The 10,114-nt window shown below is 40.4% G+C and overlaps 1 protein-coding gene and 1 long non-coding RNA gene across 3 annotated transcripts in view; one reads left to right on the top strand and one right to left on the bottom strand.

The window, feature by feature from the left end:
* Positions 1 to 10,114, bottom strand: part of P2RX7 (purinergic receptor P2X 7) — a 42,978-nt gene that overhangs the window by 9,066 nt on the left and 23,798 nt on the right. For both annotated transcript variants that reach the window (XM_072600502.1, XM_072600501.1), the window contains 4 exons: positions 8,331 to 8,421; positions 5,863 to 5,928; positions 4,747 to 4,896; positions 3,133 to 3,234 (listed from right to left, as the gene is read on the bottom strand). In XM_072600502.1, coding sequence (XP_072456603.1) covers positions 3,133 to 3,234; positions 4,747 to 4,896; positions 5,863 to 5,928; positions 8,331 to 8,421 — 409 coding nt within the window. The remainder of the gene's footprint in view (positions 1 to 3,132; positions 3,235 to 4,746; positions 4,897 to 5,862; positions 5,929 to 8,330; positions 8,422 to 10,114) is intronic.
* Positions 1 to 10,114, top strand: part of LOC140499296 (uncharacterized) — a 36,323-nt gene that overhangs the window by 22,569 nt on the left and 3,640 nt on the right. The window contains exon 2 of the long non-coding RNA XR_011965344.1: positions 9,929 to 10,080. This is a non-coding gene — a long non-coding RNA (uncharacterized lncRNA). The remainder of the gene's footprint in view (positions 1 to 9,928; positions 10,081 to 10,114) is intronic.

The following is a 10,114-nucleotide window of genomic DNA, read 5'->3' as shown; positions in this document are numbered from 1 at the left end:
CAGTATCTAGCATCTAGGAATGGAGAACCTGGGGCCTTGAGGCTGCATGTGGCCCTCTAGGTCCTCAAGTGGGGCCTTTTGACTGAATCCAAACTTCACAGGAAGATGAGACCACAGGTTCCCCACTCCTGGTCTAGCACCTTCACACACTGGTTTTCATTGTTTGTTCTTCTAAGGGGACCATTACATCAGGAAAGTGTCATTATGACTTGTGAGTGAATTGGATTTAAGGAAAGGAGGGCTGTGCAGATTCACAAGCCTCACTTGGTCCTCCAGACCCCTCTGGGTCCAGTGGCCAAATATAGATCAGAACAGCTGGAGATAACCCTGGATGCAATGGGAGACCTTGGCTTTTTTAAGCTAAGATCTTTTCCAGATCTCAGTTTGATTGAGGCAACACCCATTCAGTGATTAAGGCACCTCTCTATGAGGTGCCTTATTGCTGAGAAGGTGCCTACCTACACTGGTAGAAGGAAATTCCTACATCAGTGAAATCACAAGTCTATTCCTAATCTTATTTGCCAGACTTCAGGGATACAAATACAAAGAATGAAAACATCTCTACTTTAAAGGTTACATTCTAATTATACATTTGTGGTTGTTCAGTAGTTTTCAGTCGTGTCTGACTCTTTGTGACCCCATTTGGGGTTTTCTTGGTAAAGAGACTGGAGTGGTTCTAATTATACATACATATATGAATATGTGTGTGTGTATATATATATATATATATATATATATATATATATATATATATGAGAATATGTGTACGTGTATTAAATGCATATTTTCAGACTAGAGCTGTGACTTCATTGACAAAAGGTATTTCTGAGGAAATTCCCTCTGCCAATTCGGAGTAGAACCTTCTCTATAACTTGGTCTTAGGGAATTTTCTCCAGCCCTGAGAGGTTAAGTGTCTATTGCCCAGGGTCAAACAGCCAGTATTTGTCAAAGGTGAGGTTTGAACTCAAGTCTCCCTGATTCTGGAGTCAACTCCCCATCTCCTCTACCACACTTCCTTTTGCTGGTAATATATGGATGAAATATGGCATAAATGCCTTGATGCTCAGATTCTTCATCAACAAAGGGACTGGATTTTATTCCTTCTAATTCTAAATTTGTTATCCTAGAACAGGGGTGGAAAACCTGAGGCCTTGAGGCCACATTTGACCTTCTAGGTCCTCAAGTGTGACCTTTTCATTGAATCCAAATTTCATAGAACAAATCCCCTTAATAAAAGGATTCCTTATGTAAAACTTGGACTCAATGAAAAGGCCACACCCGAGAACCTAGAAGGTCATATATGTCCTTGAGGCTGCAGGTTACCCACCCCTGTCCTAGAACTTTTCCTCTTTTCAGAAGATTATATATGTGATGGGTAAAATCTGAAATACTTGAGGAAGCCAAGGTTCAAGTTTCAGAGCATATCAATTTATTAAGCAATGCATGCCAATTCATAACAAATTGGGACCAGGCTTTCTCAGCTTGGCACTGCCCCAAAATCCAGGGTGAGATAAAATTTTACACATTAAAAGAAAACAAGAGGATATAAACCAGGAGGTGGCACAGTGGATATGGCACCAGACCTAGATCCAGGAAGACTCATCTCCCTGAATCCAGTCTCATACACTAGCTGTGTGACCTTGAACATGTCACTTAAGTCTGTTTACCTCAGTTTCCTCATCTGTAAAATGAGCTGAAGAAAGAAATGTCAAACCACTCCAGTATCTCTACCAAGAAAACCCTAAATTATGTCATGAAGAGTCAGACATTACTGAACAACATAAAACTAAGATACAAGATTAGGCTACCTTTCTAATTAGAGAAAAGATTAGGGGCTTTCAGAGTTGGAAGGAGGAGAGTAAACGGGTACAGTTCCCTGAAATTATAAAAAGAGGTATCCTATTCCCTCGCACCAACTATCTACAATACAAAGTCACATAAAACAGTACAGGACCTGTTTTTAGATAAAAGACGGGTTGAGTGAGATGTATAATTGGGAGAAAAGTTGTATAATTGGGAGAAAACTCCTTGTATCAATCTTGGGATCTGACCGGGTTTCTGGTCAGCATAACTTCTGTCCTTAGTTAAGGGTCTCTTGGCATCAGGGAGAGGTGGTCCAGCTTCCTAGCCATGCAGGGCTAGGTTCAAATAATACAATAGTTGTTTTCACAATTTTGTTACAAGACAAAAACTGGACTAGACCCATAATTGGATAGAAGAGGAACTAAGCAAGCTCCAGATCTGAGTCACAAGGTGGAGTCAGTGTGGTTCACTCACATTCCCACAATTCTCCCATGTGGTCAATATCTGGACACAGTTGGGCAAGTGTGAAATCAGTCTAAGGTAGATATGTCAAAGGGTGTCATACTAAGTAGGAGAAGCGGAAGAGGATGGATGTGAGGGATGCTGGGGAGGTAGAATCCACAGTATTGGGCAACTAGAAGTGGGGAGAGGAGGGGGAAGGAAGAATTAAAAGTGACTGAGGTTTCAACCTTGATTGGGAGAAGGATAATGTTGCCATCACTCTTAGAAGTAGGGAAGTTAGAAGGAAGGGCAGGGTTAGAGAAGAAGGGAGTGCTGTTTTGTACACAGGATCATAGGCTTAGAGCTGGAAGAGACCTTGGAGGCCAAATAGTCCAACCATCTCATTTTACAAATGAGGAAACTGAGGCAGAGGCTCACTTCCTGGCCCAGGCTCTCATAGCTACTAAGTGTCTAACATTGAATTCCCTAATTCCATATCTAATATGCTACAAGAAGTACTGGCAGTAAATCTAGATGGACCCAATCAGCAAAGACCAACCGAAATGAAAATTGTTAATGTCCTAGTAATAGTGACAATCCATTTTTCAGAAGCAGGACTCTTCCCCACAAAGCTCACACCCATACTTCCATTCATCTAGCTCTACCCCAGACAACTTATAGCTGTATTTTCTGGTGGAGGGAAAAATAATTAGTAATATTTCTGAGGTTTGTAAAACACTTTACATATACAGGGTATCCCAAAAGTCTTAGTGCATATTTAAGGTTTTAAAAAAGCTTAAAACTTCCGGAATACCCTTTGTTTTTCCTTGTCTGATTCAAACCCATATTCAAACCCAAAGGGCCATAAATATAAATGGTTTCACTTACTGGAATCTCTTCACCTTCCACTTCTTGCAAACTTTTCCCCAGCAACTGCTGATCCACCATCCGAATGTGGGGCTCATCCACAAAGGAGACATACTTTAAAGTCTAGAAGGAAAAAAAAGAAAAGATCAAATGACTTCCAAACAATGAAGACTGTGTCGTTGTTAAATAACCCCTTTGGGAGGGGTTTTGTCTTCTTCCCATCTTTACTGCACCTTTCTCCCTCCTGTGCCAAGCCCCTTTGGGTGAAGCTTCCTGGTATCTTGCTGTCATAAATATGCCAACTTCTGTATGAATTATAAACTCTTTGGGTTCCACATGCATGATCATTTCTCTTGTAACAAACATGATTTTCGCATAACTCTCATGAAGTTGTGATTGCCTTTTTGACATAGTATATCAACATTATTTAAGAGAAGAAAGGAAGGAAGGAAGGAAGGAAGGAAGGAAGGAAGGAAGGAAGGAAGGAAGGAAGGAAGGAAGGAAGGAAGGAAGGAAGGAAACAGAAGAAGCAAGTGCATGAGCATTTATTATGTACTAAGTGCCAGGCAGTGTGTGAAGCACTTTTTACAAATAATAACTCATTATTTAAGGGGGGGGGAGTATTATCTCCATCTTTACCTGGCAAAGGGCCCGGCACATAGTAAGCCCTTGATAAATGATTGATTGGTTGACTGATTACCTGTCCATAAACTGGGATCCACAAGCACCTAATTATTTCTGTCCTTTCCATTTCAACCATGAGCCAGCAACGAACCTCAGAGATCTTCTTAGTCCCAGAAATCACCCACTGGACCTCACTTTTGGAAGATCTTTTGCTTATGAGCTAAATTAGCTTCATTCTCAAGCATCCCTTAAAAGCTTCTGAAATCATTAGTATTTTCTCAGCTATCAGTAATTTCTAATGTGACTAGCTCCAGAAAACTCACATATAGCAAAATAAATTCTAAAGTAAATATAACATAATATACTGTAATAACAATATTAACATATTATAAAGTAAGTTAGCAAACCTAAGTAATTTCATCTTATTTTATGTCATAAGCTAATGGGGGTTTTTTTGCCTTGAAGTTGAATTTCTTTTTACAGTCTTTAAAGCTGCGTACAATAGACAATGAATTGTGCATGGAACAGTATTGTAAGGGAAAGTAGAGATATATTGAAAAACAAAACAGTGCTCTGTCTGTGCTGTTCTGAAGTGCCAGTTGTATGGCTATGAATAAGGGGGATGATGAAACTCAAAGCTGAAGTCTTGAATAGTAATTCTCTGGGCACTCGTCCATAGCTAGGGCTCAAAGTGATGATTTCCAGCCAGTCGACCCTTGAGCAAATGATATAATCAGTGAAATTTGTTATCTCTACCCCTTGATTCCTCATTTTATCATGGGGAGAGGGTTTCTTTTAAAGCCTTGGCGAGCTCCTAAAAGAAAGTTGACTACAATTAAAGGAACAGTCTCCTGGCAACAGAGTGAAGTTCAATGGCCCACATAGGGCTGGAACTCGTGACTTTAGCACCATTAGGATGATACTGACTTGATTTTTTTTCCTGAGTTGATCAATGTCCAGCATCATGTTGACATTTGCGTAGCTTAGGGAAAGATCGTATCCATCCCTTACCCGTTTGGGCTCCTCAATGGTCTCACATTTCTTCCTATAGTAGTACTCATTGACCCCACAGGGCTCACAGACTGGACAACAGCGATAAACGCTAGATCGGCAACAGGTACTTGAGTACGTATCAATGAGAAAATCGATGAACACTGTGGCCTAGGGAAAATGGAAAGGGAAAATGAGCTCTTCTTTTACCAAATAGCCTTTGAATGTCTAGAAAATCAATTTGGCATAGTAGCTATGTGGCTAGCCTTGGAATCAGGAAGACCTAGTTTTAAGTCCTCCCCCTAGTTCTTACTAGCTGTAAGTTCTCAGTGCCCCATGTAGCTCTCTACAACTATAGTCTTTTTTTGGAAATAGTATTTTAAAATTACATACAAAGTAGTTTTCAACATTCATTTTTTATAAGATTTTGAATTCCAAATTTTTCTTCCTCCCTCCTCTTCCTTCTCCCCAACACAGCAAGTAATCTAATATAGGTTTTAAATATGCAATCATGTTAAAAGTATTTCCACATTGTGCATGTGTTTGTCCTTCGTTGCCGAAGAAGATCATGCCATCAGAGAAATGATGCCATGACTTGCACTTGACTGTGTTTTGAGTGAGGGAGGGCTGTGCAGGTCACCAGCCTCACTTCTCCTCCAGAGCCATCTGAATCCAGTGACCAGATATTCATTAGGATGACTGGAGATGACCCAGGATGAGGCAATTGGGGTTAAGAGAAACAGAAGGGAAAAATCACCAAAAGAAGGTGAAAAGAGTATTTTTTTATCTGCATTCAGACTCTATAGTTCTTCCTTTTTCATCATGAGTCTTTTGGAACTGTCTTGGGTTATTGCATTGCTGAAAAGAGCTAAGTCTATCATACTAGATCATCACAAAATGTTGTGTTACTCTCTACAACTATAATCTCAGCAAATTTAAGAGAAGTTGCTAATCTCCATTGGTGAAGGCAGTTTGCACACCCCAGTTCCCTAAAAGGAAGAAATCACATAGCTAAACCAAACAATAAAACAATAAATCAAGCAATCAAATCAAATAATCAAATCAAACAAATAAATAATAACTCAAACAACAAATCAATCAAAATCAACAACAATAAAAAAAAAATGAGATACTCACCAAACCAAAATAGGAGAGAGTTGAACCAATGTACACAACCATTTGGATAAAGTCAAATTTTCCTCCCTTAAACAAAATGGGACATGTTAAGTTAAAATTCAGAACAGAAGCAGTCGCATTCTGACATTGTAACTGTCACTGATGGATGGCAGGGTGGAGATGCCTGTTATGTGGCAGAAATAGGCATCATGATTTGACAGATCTATCTGAAATGCTCGTAACAGTAGGCACAATAAAATCTGCTGCCTTCAATTAAAAGCTTACCCGCTGTTTGACTTCCATGAGTTGTGTTCCTCTGATTCAGCTCAGGGTTGACCCAGGGCATGTCCTGACCATAGCTGAACCCTCCAGAAATGGAACTGAGGACCATTCCAGAATGATTGCTTTTCAGTGAGAAGGTGAAGCTTCCAAATTTGCTTCCTTTGGGTCTAATAGGAAATGTCAGGAAGCATCCGTCTGGACAATTTCCTGCTCGTGCTTTTGGGGCTCCTAAAAATCTTAGGAGCATAGATCTAACGTGGGAATTCTCTACCTGAGGGCCAGGGACAAATTTTTGGAAGAAGTTGGAATTTTTAATCTTTTGATACCTATACTTTTATCAATATCATTTTTTATTTAAGAAAAATTTAAAAACATTTTTATTTCCATTTTTGAGTTTCAAACTCTATTGCTTCATTCCTCCCTGCATTTTCTCCCCTCTCTCTGAGTCAGTAAACAATCAGACATAGGTTGTACATGTGCAGACGCCCACATTTCAATATTATTGTTATCCTTTGTAATTTTAGGTACTTAATTTTATATGTTTGTTGTTGTTCAGCCATTTTTCAGTCATGTCTAACACTATGACCAAATTTGGGACTTTCTTGGCGGAGATACTGGACTTGTCTGCCATTTCCTTCTCCAGCTCATTTTCCAGATAATGAAACTGAGACAAACAGGGTTAAGTGATTTATCCAGGGTCACACAGCTAGTGAGTGTCTGAGGCCAGATTTGAACTCATGAAGATGAGTCTTCCTGACTCCAGGTCTGGCATTTTATCCACCTTATCACCTAGTTGCCCTCAGTGTATTTAGAAATAGGAATCTGAGGAGTCCTTAGGCTAGATTCAAAGAATCCAGTACACAAAAAAGATTAAGGACCCTGGGAAAAAGCCATTTCTCTTGGTTTTGGTAGTTCATTTGGATCCTGCTGACTATACACATTTAATGGACCAGTTCTGAGCATTAGCCATGAGTCTTAGTGTCTTTGGTCAGTCAACAAACATTCAAGACCTGACCACGCACCCAGCTGTTAAATAATGATAAATTATATCACTGAATATTTCCATATGATTTAAGGTTTGTAAAGTATTTTACATAGCTTACATCACTTGATTCTCACAGTAACCCTTTAAAGTGGGAGCTATTATCACTCTCATTTTACACTTAGTAAAATTCTGAAACAGGATTCAAATTTCGGTTTTCCTATAGTTGGTATTGTATCTATAGTGCCACCTAGTATTTAAACTGTCTACCTCACAGAGTTGTTTTAAGTATTAACTAGAACTATTATTAGCTAGAACTATGTATTAGCCATAATAAATAATTTAAAATTATGTTACTATTATTATCATTAATAGTTCACTAGAGGCAGCAAAGGGAGGGTGAGTAGTGAATGAACAACTGATCTAATAGTTAGGAAGATCTGTTTTTAAGTGTCCCCTCTGACACATACTGACTGTGTGGCCCTGGGCAAAGTCACTTGACTTTTCAGTTCTTTAAGATTAGTGGTTGCAGAGAAAGTGCTGACTTGCATTGGAGAAGAGAGTTTCATCACCCTGGAGTTCCCCAACCATAGATCTCATTCCAGTCATTTTTTAGTCATGTCTGACTCTTTGTGACCCCATTTGGGATTTTCTTGGCAAGGATATTAGAGTGTTTGCCATTTCCTTTTCCAGCACATTTTCCAGAGAAGAAAACTAAGGCAAACAGGGTGAAGTGACTTGCCCAGGGTCACACATCTAGTAAGTGTCTGAAGCCAGATTTGAACTCAGGCAGATGAGTCTTCCTGATTCCAAACCCAGTGCTTTATCTACACTGCCACTCAGCTGCCCCGACCATAGGTCTACAGTCCTTATCTATTATGTACCAAGCATCAAGGATACAAAGAGAAAAGCAAGACAGTCCTTATTTTCAAGGAGCTCACATTCCCATTAAATTATTGGCAAACAGAGAACAGTATTAGCACAAATAAACAATAATTCTCATCAGATGAATTCTTTTAATTTGAATGCTAGAATTTCCCTGCCTTCCCTCCTGTCATTTTCAGTTGACATGTTCATGGACAGGGCATTTCTTCCCGCTTGATCATTCTTCTACCTTCAAAATTCAAGGCATCCAGTGGGGCCAGAGGAATAGAGACCCTTCATTCCTCTGAGCAGTTCCAGGGATAATTGGGCATGGGGGAATGGATGGAGGAGAGACGCTTACTGTGCCAAAGACCAGAATGTCAAAGCGGATTCCAAAAGCTTTGATCAGATTTCGCTTTTCTATGTTTCCTTCCTTATAATATCTGGCAAATCTGTATAAGAGGAAGAATACACAGTTAGCAAAATATGAAACTTTTATTGATGAGGAGGGGAAAAGCCTATCCTGCCTTGTTACATACAGATTTCAAGCTAGAAGTACCCTTAGAGGACATATAACCCAATTCCTTCATTTTACAGATGGGGAAACTGAATCCCAGAGAGGTTAAGGTCACAGAGGTAATAAGTGACAGAGTCAGCTAGTAGATTTTCTGGTTGAATTGTGGCTCATTCAATCTCAGGCGTCTGTGATTTTGTGGGTGTATTTATGTTTATGGGCACTCCCTCCACGTGCCCCCCAAACCACAGTCCTTTAAAGTCACTAGAGGAGTCCCCAGATTCTCAAGCCAGAAAAGAGCAAGTCCCCCGCAAGTACTGAAGGCTAAGGACTTGGACACAGTGATAAGATGTAGGTCAGTTGTCTGAGGATCACTGGTCATCAGTGTGACAGCAGGGGAAGGAACTTTCTAGCTACTGAAACTAATGCCATCTGCTAAGTGAGAGTGTGGGGGTAAGGAAAGAGATTTGCCTTAGTGACAGTTGGAGACCAAGTGGACAGAGACCTGGGCCTGGACTTAGGAAGATTCAAGTTCAAATTCAGCTTCAAACAGCTCTATGTGATTCTGGACAAATCACTTAGCCTCTGCTTGCTAAGTTTCCTCAACTGGTAATAATAGACAATAATGGATCCTTTCCCATCCAGCTGCTTTCCTGGTCTTATCATCTTCAAAAACGTATCACACTGGAAGATGAAATCAACTCCAAGGCTTATAATCCTTGCAACCCCTGCCCCTGAGGTTTCTCCCTCTCTCTCTGTCTATGCCTCTGTATCTCTGTCTCTGTCTGTCTCTGTCTCTCTTTTTCTGTCTCTTTGTTTCTGTCTCTCTCTGTCTCTGACTCTCTCTCTCTCTCTGCCTCTCTCTCTCTCTGTGTCTCTATCTCTGTCTGTTTGTCTGTCTCTGTCTCTGTCTCTCTCCCCTCTCCTCTGTCCCTCTTCCTCTCTCTTCCCCTCTCTCCCTCTCTTCTCTTCTTGGTCCACTTACCTTCTTTCTTCTCTCTCTTTCTCTGCCCTCTCTCTTTTGCTTCTCTCTCCTCTCTCTCTCTCTCTCCCTGCCTCCTCACATCTTCCATCTTTGTCCCCTTCCTCTCCCTCTCCCTCCCTCCCTCCCTCCTCCTCCCTCTCTCTCCTCTCTGTCTCCCTCTCCCCTGGGGATTTGAGGGAAATCTTTTCAACTTTAGTTTTTTTTCTTCCTAAAAATAGCTTTTAAAAAAGCTAATTGGCTGAAAAATTAGAAAGAAATCTGATGGCTGAAGATAAACTGCATTCGTTCCAACTAATAAAGCAGGCAAAATTTAATAGTATTTTCTAGTTTTTAAATTAATGGTTTCAATTGTAAATATATTAAGATGTGGAACTGAATGTAAAGCTGCTTTGTTAACTCAGCACATTCAAACAAAAGGTAGAGACTGCTAGTTTTTGACTATTCTCTTACTGACATACAGGCAGCCAGAGGAACAGCAAGGGATGTGGGGGAGCAAACTGAGACCTTCCCCCATTACCTTTTGAGAAAAATAGAGGAAGACTCTGTGGCTCAAGTGGATGGCAAAATCGGCAGAGTCCAGCTTCAAGGACACAACCAGCAGAATGGTGACAGGTAGGAGTTCATCTTTGCCTTTGGCTTCCCTGCC

This window comes from Notamacropus eugenii, chromosome 4 (genome assembly GCF_028372415.1).
Source record: "Notamacropus eugenii isolate mMacEug1 chromosome 4, mMacEug1.pri_v2, whole genome shotgun sequence".
Taxonomy (NCBI): Eukaryota; Metazoa; Chordata; class Mammalia; order Diprotodontia; family Macropodidae; genus Notamacropus; species Notamacropus eugenii.
The sequence above is the reverse complement of the archived record's forward strand: the minus strand, read 5'-3'. Positions and strand labels throughout refer to the sequence as shown.